The sequence below is a fragment of the Chironomus tepperi genome, unplaced genomic scaffold (genome assembly GCF_022539635.2).
Source record: "Chironomus tepperi strain 1889 unplaced genomic scaffold, CSIRO-AGI_Ctep_v1 contig_445, whole genome shotgun sequence".
NCBI lineage: Eukaryota > Metazoa > Arthropoda > Insecta > Diptera > Chironomidae > Chironomus > Chironomus tepperi.
This window is the reverse complement of record NW_027226567.1, coordinates 7,526,493-7,548,841: the sequence shown is the minus strand read 5'-3', so window position 1 is coordinate 7,548,841 and position 22,349 is coordinate 7,526,493. Positions and strand designations below refer to the sequence as shown.

The 22,349-nt window shown below is 33.6% G+C and overlaps 1 protein-coding gene across 2 annotated transcripts in view; it reads right to left on the bottom strand.

The window, feature by feature from the left end:
• LOC139098144 (uncharacterized) overlaps positions 1-22,349 on the bottom strand; it is a 59,483-nt gene that overhangs the window by 15,733 nt on the left and 21,401 nt on the right. The window contains exons 3-4 of one of the 2 annotated variants that reach the window (XM_070650265.1): positions 18,632-18,863; positions 5,863-5,973 (exon numbers count right to left, since the gene is read on the bottom strand). In XM_070650265.1, coding sequence (XP_070506366.1) covers positions 5,863-5,973; positions 18,632-18,679 — 159 coding nt within the window. In that variant the 5' untranslated portion in view covers positions 18,680-18,863. The remainder of the gene's footprint in view (positions 1-5,862; positions 5,974-18,631; positions 18,864-22,349) is intronic. The other variant, XM_070650266.1, reaches the window with a different exon arrangement.

Here is a 22,349-nt window from a genome sequence, read left to right as displayed (position 1 = left end):
CCGTTTAGAATATTTAGAACAGTCGTGGACAACCTTTTATTTTTCATGGCACACCTTGATGGTAAGCCTCGACCGAAATCGCAAGCGTCATGCGGTTTATGGCATTTTCATACATGTTTTGGTGCCGCGATCTACAGATTCTCCATCACTTCCTTACAAGAAAATCTCGTTATCACGTTCAAATCAGACTACGTATGGAAACAGCAAATGAAGATGTAAGCATTCATGTAAGACGTCTGTAAACATATTTAATCATTTGGTAAGTATGGAATTAATTAAGATGTTTGAATTATTTATTACAATTCTCGAGTACTTTTATTTTGGTACGTTCTATTTTATGCTCGTGATGAGTTTTTTTTTTCTTATGAAAATGTCAAAATGAATAATTATGGTAGTAAGACTTTTGGATGTTTGAAAATTTATGAGAAATGTCTGAAACAAAAGATTTTTTTTTTGGAAAGTCGAGACATTTGGATGAAAAATGAGAAAAAATTTTGTGTCATTTGACTGACGAAATATATTAGAGATTGATAGGAGGAGGGATTGCGCTTGATTGACGACAATTGATGTGGATTGTTGATATCAGTCCTAGACTGGGAATTGGAAGTCTAGATGAATCAATAGAATATCTAGAATTTGCCGTTGATTTGACCGAAAAAGTACAATTTCAAATTACAGATCACGATTGGGACTCGAACTCACGTTCTGCAGTAACCAGTCGCATGATCCTATCAATGAGCTATCGGGGGTTATTCGACTGTATGACAAAGTGCCATATATAAATTATACATCCTTTGTATCCCGCTTAATACTGTACTGTTAGTGATATCTCGTTGAAAGGTCATTACAAGATCCAATTTCAAAGTTTGAAGATCAAAAAGAGCTTTTTTTGAAAATTTCCATCGTCACTCTTGTTGCCAAAATCTTCAAAGCAACCAAACTACAACCAACATCTCCTTCAAAAATCATCCAATCTCTCAACGAACGTAATAAAAATAATAAATCAAAAAATATACATCAAACGACTATCACGAACACAAATCTTATTTTGACAAGCTATTGCAAATCTGTCACAAACATTTCATCTCTTTGTCAAATATTTGAGTACGGCTTTCACGCAAAATCCACTCGAAAAATAAAATTATGATAATACTCTTGCGTATTACCAGGTATACCAAAGCCAATATTCTAATCTCGTAAACATTTTTTTTTTTTAGAAAATAACTCTAAAATACATAAAAAATTCGATACTTTTTAGTTCCACAAAGGAATCAGCTTGAACAGCATGACAGAAGAACTTGGTTTTAGTTTATTGAAAAAATTATCATTTTCTCATGTTCTTTCATTCTTTCATGCTTCAATCCGAGAAGAACTTTTTATAGCATTTGAGTAATAAAGAAATAAAATGATTTCTGCTGCTTTTTTTGTTATATTTTCATCATGTGTGCGACAAATCCTTGGAGAATCTGTGGGAATATATTGTGAGATTTTTGTCAGGTTTTTTGAGATTTTTTATCAAGGTTGAGAATTTTTGATCTTTTTTAGAAATAGCTTTAAAGAATTTCAATGGAAGGCGAACCACAATTTCTATACATTTCAGGAAATCAAGTCGCAATTTCAATGTTAAGAACCCGTATGGAACAAAAGTCAATAAAGCTTCTGAGACTCTACTAAACATCAGTTTGTAGTCCATACAGTTGCTAAACATAGACCAATATGTTCCCACATTTGACGTTAAATAAACGAGTTTTACCCTTCTTTATTAGGTTTGCTCGGGAAAGACAGTTGGAGATTCCCCAATTCTAAACCGATATGCATAACTAGAATATGCGAAAAAAATACCGGGAATCAACTAGAACTTCTTTGGAATCGAACCTGAGTAGTTATAATAGAAGTTCGACACTCTAACCATAACATTACTGCTACTCATTTGATGTATATTAATTGTGAACCAATAAGAACTTATCGATCGTATAGAATGTAGGAGGATCAATAGTCTCAAAATATTAGACCTGCTTATTGATTATAAAAACATACGGCCTGTTTCACTAAAGTGGATTATCCTCGATTTCGGATTATCCACTTCAGTTTTTTGGAAATATCTTCAACATTTTAAAAGTTGAATTATTTTTGATTTCAGTTTATAATAATGTGACCAGGCCGTGATAATTCTATATATCTTGATTTTTGTTGGTCCTTAAGATGTATTAATTATTCAATTTCTCAGTCAAATCTACTAGATTTACCGCAATCATTGCTATAAATTTGTCAATAATTGAGATCCCAAAATTCCAAATATACGAAAACATTAGTTAAAGTATGCTCTACAAAAATTACAAAATATATCTTCAAAAACTCTCAAAATGTTTGAGATATTTTCAAAAAACTGAAGTGGATAATCCGAAATCGAGGATAATCCACTTTAGTGAAACAGGCCGATAGGCATTAGCTGTTCAGACCTTAAGATCCATAGCTGCGCGTTTCATGGCTATTGATAATTTAACTAGTGGGGATTCGCCAGAACTCCCAGGAAAACCTTAACCTATAGTTCATAGTTGGATCCGAATCAGTTCTTGCTAATGCTTTAAATAAAATTAACAAAATTTCCCAAAATAGCCTTCCTAAAATATCTCAAAAATCTTTTGTTCTTAAATATCTTATCCTACACAATCTGCATATCTGCCACAACCACGAGAAGAACAAAAGACTGCAGCCCCTAGCAAAAACTTTTCACAAGAACTTCTTTCCAAGGGCAAAAGAAGAAAACTTTTAAGAACTTTTTTGTATTGTAAAAGTATTTGCACTTAAATAGGAAGAAGAGACGATTTTATGTACGATACAGCGATAAGAACTTTGTTCACACGTGAATCAAGCAACGAGAGAATCAGGAAGCAAAAGACACATGAAAGAAAATCCCTTTAAATATTTTAAAATTGAAAAAAAAAGTCTTCAAAGCACATGTAATGTTTCACACATAACCAAAGACGTCGAATTGATTCCGATGAGCTTACAGATTCACATAATCATTCTAGCATTACGTGAGCCCATCCAACATTCGGTGTGAACTAAATATTACATTAAAGATGAATATTCAAACTGATCTTAAGCGTATTCGATTACAAATGATTTAACTTCTCATTTGTCAGTATTCAGTATGACTATGCAATTACTCTATACCTTCTTCTTGTTATTGAGGTCACAAAATGCATCGCTTCTCTTCTTTTGTCTTCTTCTCATTTCGTAGCTTATTTTTTTATCTTCTTTTTGCCTTTTTCAAATCCATGGGAATGAAAACAATGAGAATTTATTTTTTTTTCTTATTCGTATTTCGTCGATATTTGCCAACAAATTTTTGTATTTAGTTTAGCTGATGATGATGATGATGAAGAAGAAAAAAAAAGTAGAAAGTTAAAAGGTCGACTTAGTGATGCTGATTGAGGAGATGATTAGAGCGTATTTTGAAGCTGCGATAATTGAGACATTATTGTTGGACAAAAAGGTAGATTAAAATGAGATTAAACTTTCAATTTACAGGTTTTAGTGACAGTAGAGAAATTGAGACTTTAAAATTAGGTAGCTTGAGCAGATGTTCAGCATAAATTATGTTTTTAAAATTGATGCAGAGGTAAATACAGGCTTGTAAAAGGGTCACAAATAGCTACATCAACTTAAATAGCTAAAGTCAATATTGGAAGTAGTTGAGTGTGGAGTAATCCACAAGGTATTTGAGTCCAATTTAGCATGATAACTCAAAGGTCATCTGTTAGAATCTTACTTTTTCCGATTAAGTACTTCTTTGGAAGTTTAGATACTTCAACTACTTAATTTAGAAGATCAAGACGAAATCGGAGTTCTGGGTAACGTTTGATGAGAGATGGAGTCAGGAACTTGAAGTTGTAGCTCAAAAAAACGCAATGAAATCTCCAAAAATGCCTTAAAAATTTAAAATTGCCAAGTTTATTGTCAATCTCCGATAGTTAAACCTAAAGAACGACTAAAAGTTGCCAAATCGATAGTTCGATTCTCATTCGGTAGGCAGTGTTGTCTAAACTGTGTGGCGCCGTAATTTGTTAGAAATGCAATGAACAGAATGCCGTGTTCAATTTCAGTCGAGGTTTGCCACAAAGGTGTGTTGTGGCGGAAAAACGTTTGGACAACACTGCCATAGGGGATTATTCTACATCAATGTATAGTAAATGATGACCAAAAAACACTTGGAAAGAGACTATTGCTGGAGACAGTATTGCACTTCATATTGGAAATTGACAGATGTTAGCCAGCGATAGAGCCAACTTTAGACGCCATCTGAGGGATGTCATAGGTCACAATTGAACTGTGCAACCAATGAAGTAAGTATGTGTAGTAACGATGTGTTTAATTTGAAGACTCCAGGCACTTCAAACTATGTACTTTTGGAGTGTCTTAGTCTCGTTTAGTTTACATTTACTATATACAGCTTCACATCATTAGCAACTATGATCTCATACTGTGCATTTAGCACAAATACCACAACTCTTAAAGTTTTCTTTTCTTTTGTGTCGCTTTCATTTACTAGCCAGTTCTATTGCTAAGTACTTAGCTTTATTATTATGAAAAATTTCAAAAACATGCAACTAGAAGTTCCCCTCAGAAGCTTCTTGAAATACCATACATGTCAAAAGTTAAACGGTAATCTAAGAACTTTAAATTGCCCTATGGCATGAATTCAGGTCAAACCATAAGCATAACCTTTTAAGTTTACATTTCACACTCAGTTTAACTAATTGAGTCAACCAGCACATTTTTATTTAAAACCAGTCTAACGTAGTGAAAACAATAGCACATTTAGTTCGGTTAAAAAATTGCACATAGAAAAATAGAAAAAATAAAAGATCTTCAAAATGAATAGACAGCGGGAAGAGAGAATGGAAAAAATATCGTAAAGTATAGAAATAATATTTCAAAACATTAATTATGGAACTTTAATTCGAAACTACTCATGAACTCATGATTGGATTTAACTCTATTCTTTATGTTCACTATTATTTATTTACTTTTGTGTACTATTTTTACTTTAAGAGCATTTTGTCTTGATGTGAAGAAAGGTATTATGTTGGTTGCTAGTTTGTCGGTTTGTCTGTATGTCAGGCATTGTGGCTGACTGTCTGTTTTCAGCTAAGGGACCGTACATTTATTACGTTACAGAATAATGAACTTTTTTGGGGATTTTCGAAATTTCCTTTGTTAAAATCCGATTGGTCTCCACAAGGTGTGCAAATGTCGAACATATGCAGTCACCTAATGCAGAATGCGTTAGCCTAACAATCCACCATATTTAAGCCAATTGCTAAGAGACCCAATGAGAGAGCTGGACTAGAATAACTCTTGGAAAGGAGCTGTCGATAGCGACAATATTGCATTTGGTATTGGTAATTGGCAGAAGGAAGCCAACGATAGAGCTAGCTTTAGATCTCATCTGAGAAAGGTCATGGTCCATGGATCACAGTTCATCTGTCCGACCAGCGATGTAAGTCAGTAAAATCAGATTTACCCCAATCCTCTTTAAACTTAACAAGTAAACTGTCTCTAATGCAGTTTTCAAATTTTCTTATATTTTTCAAATATTTTAAAACCGTTAAAAATTGAATTTTTGACAGTTGCTCTTCACACATAACTAAATGTCATTTTTCAAATAATTATTTCCCGTTATTTCTACTTCAAAATTCTTCAAAACGAAAAATGCGCTTTTTTCCATCACATACAACCAACTTTATCATACATGTACTAGCAGTAATACATTTTCCTATAGTTCATGTGTCATAAATAAAATAAAAAAAGCCACAGAATAAAAAAAAATAATAATAAAAGACGTAATTCAATTACCTGCATTGAATAAGCTTTCTTCCAAGCCATTATTTGCTCCGTTTGGGCACGACATTTTACTTTCAGCTCTTCAAGCATCACCAAATCTGCATCAACATTATTTTTTGCGTCCTGAACAAATATTTTATGTGATGATGAAATGAGAAAAAAAGAACAAAAAAAAAAAGTCAAATGAAACAAAATTGTAAGGAACTTTTTTTTGTGCCGGATTATGTGAATGTGTTTGAGCTTTTCTCTGAAGGACAATCTTCTTGTGTTTTTTTTTGATATTGAGTGTATAAAGGCACACAACCCACTCATTCACATTCATGTGAAATATTTACAAAACATATAAACTTCTTGACTAAATTAAGTCTAAAGAGATTTGTTTCTCAAGGGGCTAACAAGTACAATTAGATTAGGGAATTGGCCGAGAGGCACATGGATGAGATGCTGAAATTTTTTTGAAGGGGTTGTTTAAAGCTGTAATTCTGAGAATTTATTATGGATATATAAATTTTGATGTGATGATTCTGATTATTGCTCTTCCACTGGATTCTCCTTGTTTCTACATTTGCTGCCGTTTTTCCAACATTGCAGTACCACTTCAACAGTGATACGTAACCTGTTTGCCGCGGTAATTTTTGAAAATGTCATGAACTGTATGAAGGTTCAGTCAATGCTAACCACCAAGGTGTACCATGAAAAGGGTTACCCACCACTTCTCTCCTGTATCAACAACTGAACAACTGGATAAGGTTGGAACAGCTAAATGCCATTTTGTATCTTAAGCCTTCAATCAAAGATTCAGTTGAACTCAATTGAAATACAACGATTCATTCGTTCAAATAGTCAAATTCGAGTCAGAATACAAAGATTTAATTCTTGTTCGAGCCCAGAAATTAATGATTCTGTAGATTTCAAATCAATTCCAGTACTGAAATACAAATATTCAGTACAAAGATGGAGTAAAATCAGGATACGTTTAAGTCACACTCTAGACTCAAGGTCTCGTTCAAGAGTAGTATATAAAGATCCTGGAAAGATCCAAATCAAAGTTCGGGACAAAAATCCAAATCCAGTTAAATACAAGCCATGAGATCCAGTCATTTTCAATTCATAACCGAAACTACAACATGTGGATCGTGGACAGATCCAATTAATTTTCAGCACAGATTCAATTCATGTTCAGAGCCAGAATGTAAAGATCCAGTAAAGATCCAAATCATGTTCGGAAACAAAATACAAAGATTTAGATCAAGTCTGATTCCGTAAGTAGAACCATAAGTAACCGATTCAATTCATATTCGGCACCAGAATGCCTTCAGAATCAAATGCTTCAACACATTCCAGTCATACCCGAGACGCAAGGATTGTGAACAGATCCAGCCCATGTTCGGAACCAGAAAACAAAAATCCAGCACATAAAAACAGACAATTCCTCAATTTCAACTCCCTCCTTACACCACATCACTCGGGATGAACTTACGACTCTCAACTCGTATCTTCAACAGTAAACAATAAAAACCTTTTATTCAACAAACGTTTTCAGAATTCATAAAAGTTCATTTTGTTTCTTTTCTTGATTACGGAACTTTATATTTTTGTCATATCATTTTTATCAAGTTTCATAACGAATGAAATTTTATGTAAGCTTAAAAAATTGTCACATTTATCATTTCGCATTAAGGAAAATTGTGGATTTTTTAGCTTAGAATCCTCTGAGCGACGAGATGAGCATGAAGGAAGGTCAACGAAAGGTCTACAAGGGAGAAGGAATGACTTTTTTTTTGTATGTCAAGGTAATAAAAAAGTTTGGGTTTTTTGCAGAACTTCAGTCTGTATAAAATAACAAGAGCACATGCTTTGAATACGATTAAGTATAATGTTTGTTTGTTTTTTGTCTTTTTGTGTGTGTTTTGGTCATGTGAAATGGCTTTTATGATTAACATATTAAATTGATATGTTTGGATGGAATTAGCATTTGATAGAGTAGCGTATTGTTTGATTTAGAGTGGAATTAGTATTAATTGGGACTGATGGATGAATATTTGTGAATTGGGATTCATTTATAAAAGATTTAAGATACAGAACCGATTGAAACAAATTGAAATGTTGCTACCACGTCGCCGAGACAGTTGTATACTTAGAATCAAGAAGCCGCCATACGTGACTCGTTTGTAGCAGATACTTGGATGGTACGTAGCAGATATATGACTGATACGTGGCAGATATGTTGCTCTCCCTTGGTTCTAAGTGTGCTAAAAGCAGCTGCATACAAAAAGTTGCAACAATATGAGGTAAATTGATGTTTTTGCCAATTGACATCCACTTCTAAGTACACTGCCGATTCCTTGCCTAGATGGCAACATTTCAATATATGACGTAATGAAGTGGCATGGGAATTGAGTTGTGTTAAGATAATTCTACAATATCTTGGATAGCGCTAAGCTTTAGATTCAAGATAACATGCAATTTTGTTAGTTAATGGCTCCCGTTGTCTGTGTCCCGACCAATTCCTAGAACAAAATTGTCCAAATTATGTGCTGAGGCATACTAATAATTCATGGAAATACCATTAATTATATGTCTAGAGTGTAGAGTACAAATTCCAAAATGACAGACCAAATTGAGTTCAAGACAATCTCGGAACATCATAGTCACTTCCCGAGAACTCCCAATTTTCATCTTATATTGGCTACGACTTCAATAAATTACTGACAATTTTGCTAAATCTCCAAAACTTTAAGTCATTATATAATCCACAGTAATTATTAATATCCATTAAAAATTTACACATCACAGGACATTTTTAAGGCATTCGTTACATTAAGGGACATCCAAAATTTTTAATGAATTCTGATCTTTTAATGCATTAAAAATCCCCCCAAAAACATATTCCTTTATAAGGCAATTATCATTTATGAGAAGCATCAAGACCCCAAAAAATAAAATCCATTACCAAATCTGATGACTTTTCAGACACACAGAACCTTCTGTATGCTAAAAATAATTTCGTGCCGTTCCTTTAAATTTTTATCTGTCTACATCCATCTACCTCATAATATGAGCAAATATTTTTATAAGAACAGCAAATAAATCATCTGTTTTAAAGCAGTTCTGTTGAAAAATGTATGAGTCAAAGCTCAAATATTTACTAGCATTGGTCAGCAAAAGTTCAAATGTTACAGTCTTGATGCTTCAATGAATGAAATTCAATTGTGTATTGTAGTAAGGTATTGTATTTTTGAAGGTAGATACTGAAGCTTTCTTGTTTTATTTAACTGAATTGAATGTGAGTATAATATTGAGCAGATTAAATTGATTTTGTGAGTTCTTTGGAATTTTATTGAAAGGGGTCGACTGCAAATGACGTCCAAAAAATTATAGAAGTTACGATTTTGGATACTTCGATGATTGTTGAAGTAGACAATTCTTTTGAGATTCTGGCTTGATTTTTTTAGCAAATTTAAGGGTTCGGTCTAGAGACAGGCCTACATTGTGGATGTGCAGGTCTGCAGATTTCAACTGCAGCTTATCGTTCGTCCAATGCTGCAGGATTGCATTTTTTGTATTGAAGCTTACAATTTTTGACGAATCATAGTAAATTTTAAAGTAATAAACCCGATACCAACCTTGTATGGCAAGAATATACCCGAAGAATTGATTCCAGACCTAAATCGGAGAGTTATGACTCTTAAATGAATTGTTGAATCTCCATGATGCAATTGAAGCTGCAATTTCGATTCAATAACTGTTTCATAACTAGCTGAGACTTTTCATAGCCTAGAGATACAAAATACAGGCGTATGCTTTAAACAAGAGGCTCCATGTCAGAAAAAGACCATGTTCACTTATCACTTATTGCTTCTAAAAGGGGAGGAGGATATGATTTTCTAAATGCGTCCACAAATTGTCCCTAATTATTGACAATATTGCAATAAAACGCCAAATGCAGTCAAATTCTATCGAAATTTTAGAGATAAAAATCTTCCAAGACATCAACGCGGCAATCCATTTATTTATTAGATTATTCAATCTAATCGCATATTTATACAATAAATTCATCCTTAGTTCCATAAAATATGTTTACAAAACTTCCGGGACAAACGAACCACATCCTTTAAATGTCCAATTGAATTACTTCCCAAGATATTTTTCTCAGAAAAAATTAACATCAAATATAGTCTATTTATGCGAGTGTGGCCATTCATTTAAACAAAATCACCAGCTCAGTGAGAATTTTGCCAGTCATGAATAACCAACGACTGATGACTGGCAAGAATAAAATTTGTATTTATTGTCATTGTTGCCTGCCTAAGCAGATCTGTGTAGATTGAATGAGAGCAATTTTGATGGTCAGGGTTGATTTTGGAAGTTGAACTAGATTTATGGATATACAGGTACAATGAGCCATAATTTAAGATTTATTGCGATCAAAGAGTCAATTAAGTTCACCAAAGCTAATTCCACTCAAAATCCTCCAACTCTATACTTTACTGTCAAAATTACACAGCATATAAACATAAACCGTATGTCAACATGAGGAACGACATCAATTACAGTTCCTGCACCCTCAAAAAAAGTCTCAAATTCCGTAAAAATAAACTCAATCCAAAACCAAATAAGAACGACCATAACCTATAATTAGCATAGTACATGTAACATGTTGCAACCGTTTACACAAACATTCCTCTTTACACGATGTGTTCAGCATCTATCCAAAACGATATCAACACTTTAACACTAAATGCTTACGAAAATCAAATAAAATTAGCTTCACAAATTACAACACATCACCCACCGCATAAGATACGCACTATTTACTAGTGGATTTAACCAAAATTTGTTTAGTCATGTGCGTATGAAAGCTGTTTAGGTTTTTTTGTGACAAAAAACTATGAATGTCGTATGCTGTTATGTTTAGTTAATTTATGTTTATTTTAGGTATGTTTGCAGATTACATTAATGTCGAAATTATATTACGAGGAAGTTTATTGAGATTTTTTGTTTTGGGGTTTTTCTTGTGAATCATTTGAATTTGATGTTGGAATTAGAATAATTTAGGGATGAGGAATTTTTAAGAAGTTTGAGGAAATGAGAGTTGGGAAATAGTTTAAATTGAGTATTTTGTCAAATTATTATAAGTTTTTTAATTGTAAATTGATAAAAAGATTTGACATAGTCATCCGGTCAAAGGTTCGAATCCAATCATTTAAATATAAATGCATCTTCTTTTTAACGTGATCTTTTTTGCCAAAAATACAAATTCGCAGGGTTGTAAAGTCAAGTCAAGTCGACTTAACTGCAATCGTGTCTACTTCGATTTCTGGAATTATAAAGCTTTATAATATAATAATGAATCTTTTGAGCATTTATTGAATAATTCGCTATGATATCCTGACACTAACATTGTAAGGATACGAGGATGTTCTAAATGCATTCCAAAGATCATGCAATATCTGCATCAGGGAGGTGCAACCTTTTAATTTTGGCTGCACACCTTGGTGATAACTGAAACCACATACGGCATACAGTTGATGGCATATCCATTAAACTTACGAATTCTACAGTTTGAACGATAGTTTCTGATCCTCGATTCAATGCACAGAATCACAGTTCATGTACGCATGGCACCATAATGAAGCGATCCAGATGCCAGAGTCCTCATATGCCTAGCAAACGAGACACATTCAATGCCATATATTTCAATATTTGACTCAACACCTCAAACGCAAGTCTTTTGTCACATTAGACCAACCATCTCTACTACTTAGACCACAGATAATACATTGAAGTGACCGAGAAACTTTTGGTGCTATGGAGTGTAAAACTATGCAAAATAGAATAGTTTTTATGGTGCTTTAGATAAATTTTAGTTCTTTCTGTGTAAATCATGTCACAATTAAATATATGACCTTTTCCAAAAATATGTCTCATCATCTACAATAACTGTTTATATTATTCCATCTAATTTACCCCAAACGTATAATTTTGAGAAATTAGTAAAACGTATTAGAATTAAACACAAATTTAAATTACAAGCTCTTGGAGTCATTGAAATTCGCAAGCATGTAATTTACAGAACTTAATTGTCATCTCCAGCATGCTAAACGAATAATAAAATATAAATTAAAAACTGTTTTTAATTCTGTTGCTACATCTCTATTCATATATTTTACTGTATAATTATGTAAGCTGTTGGATTATTCAAGACAATTCAGCCTCACTTTCTGTGTAAATTATAATATATACACTTCATAGCTGCGATGCTATTATCAAAAAAATTAAAAAATTTTCTAATGAAATTTTTCGCTCAATTAAGTGTAAAATAATAGAGCTGTAGCACGAATAATAATTTTATGCTGTAGCTTAATTGATTTTTATGGAAAACTTTTATAGCTAATCGATGGAAATTTATTAAAATTAAGTTGGATGTTTTTAGCATGCTAGGCGATAACTTGAAATTGTTTTTTTTAGGATGAAGCAGCAGAAAATAATATTTTTTTGGATATCCGCAAGCCATTTAACACAGCACGCACATTTGCATTTTATAATGATATTCTATTGTTGTATGCAAAGGTGTTGAAATTCTATCGTTTTTTTTGTTGACACTAAAAACAGGTGTTAATGTTAGACACATGGATCAGTAGAGTGGCTTTGGAGATAGCAAGGTCTTTTGGAGGTACGGAGATTAAGTGCATGAAATGACAATGTTTGTCCATTTATTAGCTATTTTGCAAGCCATGTGTATTTTATAGTTCATTCTAGAAACGTATTCAGGGAATTAGGATGCTTAAGGTCCTCTGTAGATCCTATTCGATGTCCTCATCGAAAGATAGAGCCGTCTACAGACGTTCTTTAAACGCGGCAATGGGCTCCTGTGCGCCTCAGCTGAGGAAGTAAAGGAAGTAAGGTCATCTGTGGACAAACTTCATCAATTTTCTATCTCCAAGTTCAACACAAAACGGATTATTTCCCCTTAAAATATTCTGGATACTTCCCTAGTTGGAAGGCTTCGTAGCGTGTTGGAATGCCATGAGAATTGGGCGAATCCTTGTCATATCGACTGAACTTTCCCTACATAATGATTAAGAAATTGATCTCTGATAAGAATCGAACCAACGAACTCACAATAAACTGATGCTAATATCTAATCTGTTCCCTAACCATTCGGTCAATGAGACCTTACCATACGATTGCCAGTTTCGCCTATATTTGGTCCAATATCCCAGATTCCACTCTGCGCAGACACCATACTTGTAATGCTATTTATGTAGACTAACTTGAAATTGAATTCTCTTGAATTCATTTTTTAAGAGGAAATTAAATTTGTTATCAATATTGAAATCCATCCTGAATAGTAAAATGCATCAAATCCATCCTGAATAGTAAAATGCATCAAATCGTACATTTCGTCGTAAAATTAAGTCAAAATTCAACGTCACGATGCTTTCAGGTGTGCTGTTCGGACAAGCATCTAACAAACCTCATCAGAAGCATATTCGTAAAGCATTCAGCATATCCAAAAACCTTTTAAGCATTTGCTGATACAAAGTATTGTTCCCAACTGAATATGTGAACAAATGAAACATTTTCCCAGCTTCAGCATTGCCATTATTGCTACCTTTAACGTCATCTTGCTCGATTGAACATCCATAGACTCACTGAATCCAATCACTGACACAAAATCTGCCCCAGTTTTCAATAACAAGCACATAACTTTCCTTAATTGCACAAAAGCAGTTTAAACAGCTCAATATAAGGATTCAACATTATTAAATTTTGCTTGAGAACAAACAGAAAGTTTTCTCAAATGTTCAAACATAAGCTAGTGCTTCCTCATTTTTATATAATTTCTACTTTATGTAAGAAGCTCCGGAAAATATTTCAATAAAACTTAAAAGTTAAAATTTTATTCAAAAAGTTTATTAAAAGGAAATTTTCAGTGGTACGAAATTTTGTGTAAGAACATGGAGTAATCAAGCTTAATAGTTATTACTTTTCCGTTCATCCGTCAGCAGAACTTTGAATTCATCTTTTTTTCACATAACCTGATTAAAATATTACGAGTTCTTTGATGTTGAATAATTCCTGCATTATTTTATGTATTTGTATTTTGATGCAAATGTTTTCCATCCAAAAAAAGTAATAAACTCGAAGTTAGCACATAACAGTGTCAGAGTTGGTGTTTTGGATTCTAATGGAAGTTGTGGAAGATACAAACTGTTTATCCAAGATACAAAATGTGGCAAAATGCAGTCTTGGTCTTAAAAATCGGTCAAAAGCAGCCGTCACGATGCCGTTTAGGCACCTTCTTGTCTTGTTATTAACATCGCAATGTAACAGTGCCCTAGCAAATATGAAGAGCTACTTGAGTTTGATTCGTAACATATAAAGACGAATATACTAGAGCAAGAATAAGGCTTTCGTGGACGAATGGTTATATGTCGAAAATCTACAATGTTCTCTCTGTACTGATATGTGTTCGATTCCCATTAGAAACCATTCAATCAATCAAGATCGTTTCACATATGACTAGATTTGGTTATTGCTCCTGGGAACTATCCATTCCAATTAGGAAGCCATTGAAAGTCTTAGTCTCAGAGATTTGTTGAGACCGAGACTTGGAAGGATTCCGTTGCAGTCTTGTCTCTAAAGTTTCATCAAAATCAAGACTTTAAGAAACCCTAGCAAAATCACCTCTAACATGCAACAGACTGTACTGCTTTTGGTGGGTGTATGACATTTACCCACTGACGTTTGCCCACTGGTACATTAGCCCTCTGGCATTTTCCCACTAATGGCACTGTGGCTAATGAACAGTGGGCAAATTTACAGTGGGATTTTGTCGGTAACCCCTTTTGGTTGGAATCCATAAGAGAAAAGGCGTTCTGGTGCTCCAAAGCAACATGGCGTAGGACGGTAATGAATGAATGCTAGTTAAATGTCAAAACTAAGAATTTGTGATTCGCTCAGCAATATAATTAGATGAAAAGCATTTTATAGCAACCTAAGCTTCAAGTCGGAGCATGGTCCCAGTATGTAAGCAAGTGTGCAAGAGTCTGAGAGCGGTTTTAGGTACCATAGTGAAATTTATTTAACATGAAAGCATGCTCTTTACCTGTGAGGGCACTCAACCAATACCAGCCAATACAACAAATCCTCAACTCTGCCAAACAGCAGCAATACACTGAATGCAGAAGCTGCTCATTAATTCATTTATATGATGCATCAAATTTCACAACAAAATGTTGTATTTCACCAGCATAATGAGAAACTTTTATTTTTTAATGTTACATATTTTGAGTGATTCTATTAAAAGAGCTATTAACATTCAACTAAAACTAGAAAAAAAAAACTTTTGTTATTAATATGAACAAAGAAAGAGATCAAAGCCTGTGGGTAGCATAAGGTTTAACAAAGTTGCACTGCTTTCTGCGGTGAGGAATGAACCTTGTAAATAAGTAAGCAGGCAAACGAACATGAGCATGAAACGATGAACACAAAATTCAGCATAAGCGGTTTGAGATTTTGCATTTTGCTTTGCAACGCCCTTCAGCATTTTTACATGCATCTACAATAGCTGAACATGTTTATATGCAGAGAAAATCCAATTTATTTAAATAAAGTGTTTGGAAAATTGTGAAAAAGAAACTTGATCCAATTTGTATATTTCCAGTTCTTCAATCTTAGCTATACGAGTCTTTTTAGATCTCGTACTCATTTGCTCCCTACTTCCAAGTCATTCATTATTCTATTTATGTCTTGATTCCCCTCCTCACTCGAAGACTCTTTTTCTATGACATTTAAAGCATTTTTTATGAGCTTTAATTCATTTACAATGGAAGTATTAGTTTTGACGTACCCGAGGCAAGTTAGATAGATGGGCTTCTAGATTACAATTTATGGCATAATTATACGCTTAATTATATTATTAAATTTTTTTTTTTAGATTTGTTGCTATGAAATATGTCAAATGTTTCGCTTTGTCATACACATAATTAAAATTATAATTTGCAATCTGCTACCAAATGGATGTCATTAAATAAATTGGACATTTTGCAGAATTATTAAATTAAGTTTTTTTTAATGGAGATTTTTTGAATGTTTTTGAGCTTTTTTTTATGAATTTTTTTATTTAGTAAGTTGAACAGATTTTAACAAGATTTTAATGCTTTCTGCATTTAATGACTGGTTTAACATTTAAGGTATGGTTACTTATCTGGATAGTGAATATATGTAACGAATTATAAATTGGCTAATCGATTCAAAATCCAGAATTAGACTAGTCTGGTTAAGTCCGGCTATTTAAACCGAATCTTACACCATGTCAGAGACAACTTGACTTGATCCCGGATTTTTGGTCGATTAATTCGATTTGTGCTATTTGGACTTTATATAACAAGTTCGGCAATGTTATAACCCGAACAACACGTGTCACAGTTTGATTTTTTATCATAAAAATCAACTCAGATTCACTTTTACATACATTTTGCGGTGACATAAAGGTATTTTGTCTAGTTTAACACTCTCACTAACACGAGCAGCAAAAGTTAGTAGATAGAATGCTGCTATGTCACCTTATTGACGACAAGACATGAGGTTGCCATGACGGCAATAGGATGGCTGTCCTCAACCCATTTTAGAGACGAGAAATTGATTTTTGTGGACAAAATTTCTATTATAATTAGTTGGTGGCAGTCAATGTCTAGTTGGTAACTAGTTCTAACGTAATATCGTCAAATAATGCATCTAAGAACCACCTTTAAACCTTCAAGTAAAGTTCTTGAGCTCCAAATATCCTTACTATCCATTACGATATTTAAATACATAAAGTATCCATCTACAACCATGTATATTTGCGCATACAAGTTTAAAAACCATCCATTGTCTACCCAAGAAGCAGGAGTACATCAATCATTTTCCAAGTGACAGCTCAACTTAAGTGAGAATCTCTCAATCTAAAAGATTCTTTTAAAAGATTTTTTCTAAAGTTCAAACATTATATTGACATTAAAAGATAATCGATGCTTTATTCCCAGAAGGGGTTGATATAAATGGATAGAAACGAATCGAGAATGTTATGCATACCTTCCCACTCGAAGGAAATGCACAAAAGCTATGAATATTTTAAAACCTTGAATTTCAAAACATTTCAGATGATATTACATGTGCATCAACTTAATTCCATCATTATGTCATAAAAACTACTTCCATTTCCATAGTCTCATTTTACATTCTGAACAGTTTTATCCTGCTGCAAGAAAATTTAAATGTATTACCATTAATTCACCAATAAAAGTCTCTTGTGACTAACATCGTGGGAAAAATGAATTTAATGAGACTGTCAGAATTGTCAGCATGATAAATAAATCTAATTTCAAACAAGTGTCTTGAGAAACTAAAGCAGCAAAATACAACAAATAGAATTAAAATCTTCCCATAAAGTTACAATTTATCACTTTAGTTTTTGCTCTTTTTTTCAATTTATTTAGTTTGAGTCTAAAGGGGGTCATGCAATTATGATGTTAATGGACGATATGAAAATGTTCAGAAATAAAGTTGCCTAATTGGTGTTTTTGGATAACTGAGCGTTAACGAAAGCTTGACCTTCACTTGGGTTCATCAGACCTCCTTCTCAAACTTAGAACTGCTGATTTTAGTGGGATTTGGGCAAAAAAAAACGCGAATGGACAGTTTCTCATTTCGAGTTTCGAACCTATGATACCTGGATTGGTGTGTAATAATTAAGTCCCAAAGAATGAAGCCACTACGTCACCAAAATCTTTGCGAATCACTTTTGGAAAGGTTCCTAGGAATATTAAAGCCGAATTTTACAAAAGTATCACAAAGACGAGGATCAGGGAAGAATGGGGAGTTGTAACCAGAAAATTATGTGGCAGAAGAAGGAGAATACCTAGCAAATTGAAGATTTGGCAGACAAAAAGGGTCAGTTTATGGAGATTATACCATCTTAATCCTCAGAAATGAATAAATTTACCCCGAGCGAACAACTTGGCATAATGTCTAATTAATATCTATAAAATTTGTCTAAACTCGACTTTAGGTCAACCCGGACAGCACATCGTGTTTCCTAGGGCATCGCTAAGTTGCCGTCACTTTGCCGTAACAGTGGTAAGACGTAAAGTTACTTTGATCGCATTGCGACGGTGGATTCAACCCATTTTCATTGCAAAAAATACGGTTTCCTGGTGCTGCTCATCAAGGAAACATTTCTGGTGCCGTCCATTGAGCCGCTTATCCAGGAAAAATTACTGGACCTGTCCATTGAGCCATCCAAGTAAGGTATTAACTAGACATTAAGCCAATTTGACCACTTCGGGTATCATGTCACGGGGTAAATATCATGTCACATCATTCTCAAACCAACCCCGCTAAGTGTATGAATATTATAAAAATTCATTGAAAACTAAAAGGCACTTGTTGTCAGTTATTGCTATTATGCTTTGCATGTCTATGCGCTACATTTTTTTCATAATTCGTTTAAAATACAAATAGAGTTCAGTTGACATTGGACCAAGAGATCAACACAGAGATTTGTAATTGAGATCTAGAGCGCATTCAAAACAAATGGATATAAAAAAAAAGGCATCCAAAAATGTATTAAATTAAAAAAGGTAAACACAAAAAGAGTTTCAATGTCACAAAAAAATGTTGTTCATTGAATATATAAATCACAATGGGGCACATCACACAATGCTAAATGCTTTTTTAGCTTCGTATTCAATTTGCACATTATTAAATAAATAATAATATAGAATATTACCTCATTTGAGTATGTTGGTGACGAATTTTTTTCACTCGATGATGGCATGTTGCAGTTGCTTGTTTTCTACTTCTTCTTCGCTGGTCGTTCCTTCTCACTCACTCACTCTCGTTCCACTTTTTCGATTTTCTCTCTTCTAGTTTGTAGTCTATTCGCTATTATTTCACTTCTACACTCTAATGCTAATGCTCGATTCTTGAAAACAATCTCGTTTGCTCATAAATTATTCTGTCTGTCGTCATGTTGTTGTTTTGGGTTTCGTGAATGGATGAACAAATGCATGTATGAAAAGAAATAAGAGAATATAGTAAAAAAAAATGTGTTAGGATGATTAATTTGTTAATTGAAATGTTTTGTTGTAGAATTTTTTCTATTGTTTGGTGGAGCTATCTCCTTTTTCAACTCTTGAATAAGCTTAATGGAAATAATTTATTTTGACTAAAAATGTTTGTGAGATATTTTGTGTTAATCATACAAATAAGATGCATTATAAGGGTTCTCGAGACCCAAAACAAGACTTCCCAGACTGGTTATTGAGGCTTGTCGAGACAGAGACTTTGAAGTATTCCTATGCAGTCTCAGTCATTGTTATAGTCTCGGTACCGGTCTTATTCCCGGTGTAGGTCTCGTTTATTTGAAAAAATCATCGAAACTGACACTTCGGCATACCCTCATGCACTATTGTAAGACAAACAAGCAGCACTGAAAACACTAGACAACCAAAAAATGAAAAAATTTCAATTTTGGGGAAGTCATAAAATGTAGAAACTTGAACAGAAATCATAAAATCAAAAATATTCCATTTCCTTATTTCAAAGCTGTATAGTTTTCGAATCATTGCAGTGTTTTGAGCTGATGCATCTTGTCAAAAGACACAAAATGTCTCGGATTTTCGCAAATAAACTAGACACTCAGATGTGTTAGAAATAGAGTTCATCAAAAATTCAGGCCTGCAGCTATGGCCGAATTAAAAGTTACAGTTGAAATCTGCAAGCCTACGCATCTAAAGTGCACAAAATTAAGACCTGCAGTTCATGGCCGAAAACTAATTAGGAACTATAATTAGATGTTTTATTCATTAACTAAATATGAATTTATTTTTTAATAACTAGAAAAACACCAAAAATTATTAATATGCTTTGGTTGAACCATCCTATCAAAAATCCACAATTTAAATAATTTATCACTTAAGAAAGCTTCCGATTTTTTTTTATTTTTTTTACCAATTTCTATCGTCTTTTTTCCAAAATGTCATCATCATCGAAAAAAATTCAAAAAGAAATGTGAGTCACAACACTTATAGAAGCACGAGTCAAATCACTGTAACTTTTACGTCACCCAAAATGACGTCACGTGAACAGTGTATGAAAATTTATATGTAAATTTTACAGCTATCCACATGTTGTCAAGCTATACAGAAATGACCAATTTGTTGAGCTGTTTCTTCAAGTTTGTAGGAAGTTTATTGAGTGTTGGATGATTAGTAAAAATAGTTGAGATTTTGAAGGAATTTTGTGAGGGAATGCAGCATGAATCATTGGACTGATTTGCATATTATGTATGATATCAGACATGATTCTCTCGAATGATTAGATTTGTATGGAATAGAGTCTTTAGTTGATTTGCTTAATAAAGTGACTCAGAGACATAATTAAAACAAGGATGACAGTAAGATTTTAATCAGTTCCATACTTCAGTGTCCTTAGAACTCAAAATTCTTGCTCGAGTCGGATTCGACAAAATCCAGTCTCATCCGTAGTTAGCATGTAAGTAGAAATAATAGGAAAAAACCCTTCGAATCAAGTCTTCCTCAGATTGCCATCTTACGTCTATGGCCCCTTTCTCAAGCTGCCACCTTCCATCAATAGCCCTTTCCGCAAATGGCCGCCTTCAATATATGACCCCTGCGGAGCTTTCGCCGATATCGGCCATTCTAGTCTTTGCTTTCTCGCTATCGGGATTGGGATTCCCGGGATTTCCCGATCCCAAAAATTTATCGGGACCGGGATTTCGAGAAATCATACTCTAGTCTCATCCTAGAGTCACACTAACCTAGTAAAGCTATCTTCCCACATTTTCATGCCATATGCTTTCGGGTATGCAGTTCAAACATATTACATGAATGGAATCGATAAAGGAAGTTTTGTCTTTCTAAATTCTCACTTGGACAGACTTTCAAAACTGATTAAAGACATTTAAGAGATTAGAAAGTCTAGATTGAGTCAAAATGAACAACAATAATCCATAAGAATCCATAATACTCCATGAATAGTTCCCAAGGACACAATTAAATCAATTAAAAGCTTCTTCATAACTTAATTTCCCAAATTTAACTCCTCATCAATTGTCAAGCCACAGAGAATCACATCAAAAATTAATGTAAATATTTCATCAACATTATTCAGTAAATCAAAATAAAAACAGTCGTGCTCAGCATTAAATAATGAGTATAAAGCAAACATTGTATCATTATATCATGAGAACTGAAGCAACAAACGATCTCGATCAAAATTTATTATCGACAAAACCCCAAAAATCAATAATAATTTATTGATAGCGATAACGATAATAAAGTTCCATTGTGTCCGTATTGTATTATCGCTTTTTTAGCTGGCAATATTGTGTATTAATAATGATTTATGATTGTCATTTTCAAGAACATAAACAATAACTGTACCTAAATATAGATTGCAAATGAAATTTGTATTAAATTTTCAAACTTAATGATGTAATCCATAGAATACAACAATTTATTGGTTTTATAGAATTCAACGGAGTTACTGACAATGATGCTTGATTCGTGCATTGAAGTTGATATTTATTATATTCTGTCCGTTATTCTTTGTTAATGCTTTAGTTGTGGGTGGAGTTGAGATAGTAAAGTTACAAGCATTATGTTAACTAGTTTGAAGGTAGGGCTGGTCAGGTAAGGCTTACAGACATGCCAGACATGATTTTAAGAATCGTTCCAGTTTAGATTGTCTAATAGAATTCAGTATGAGTAGATTGAGGCACTTGGCGTACAACCGTAGAGAAGGAGGCAGAGTAGCACAATAAACTAGAAGAAGTAGTCGATTTGGCCAGGAACAGAAACCTTCAACCGATTTGATAATGCCTTACGATTCACAGTGGATCTATAGGCATTAATTATCATCAGATTGATGATAGGCACTTGAGTGTAAATCAAAATTGACAGGACTTTGCTATGGAGGCGCCTCTAATGAAGGTATCCAGGTAGTGATTGAGTAATATATCCTAAACAAGATGTGACAAAAACCCGACCAGGGCAAGTTTCTCCGAACCATACAATACTTCCGGGCGAATTAGAATCTTGTACATTACTATCTTGGCACATCTGAATATTTCCATAGCTACAAAAAGCTTACAAATGCTTACAGGGCCTTAAGTCTGTTAAGAGCTGGAGAAATGAAAAATCAGACATTACATGGAATTGAATCCAGGATCTTTGGTATGTAAGATCAACGCTCTACCAATAAAACTACTGATTCCACTTCACCCCCAATCAGCTGTTCCACAAAAACTCTCCAAATTTAACCCCAAACCTTATAAAATTCTAATTTAATCTCAAAGTTCTAAAAATCATCATCTTATGAGCACAAGACATGAATGAAATCAAAAATTTTATGACGGTGTAGGATGTCTCACGAAATACGTGATACCTGACTGTAACATTATTTCATGCACCGTTCTTTTAATG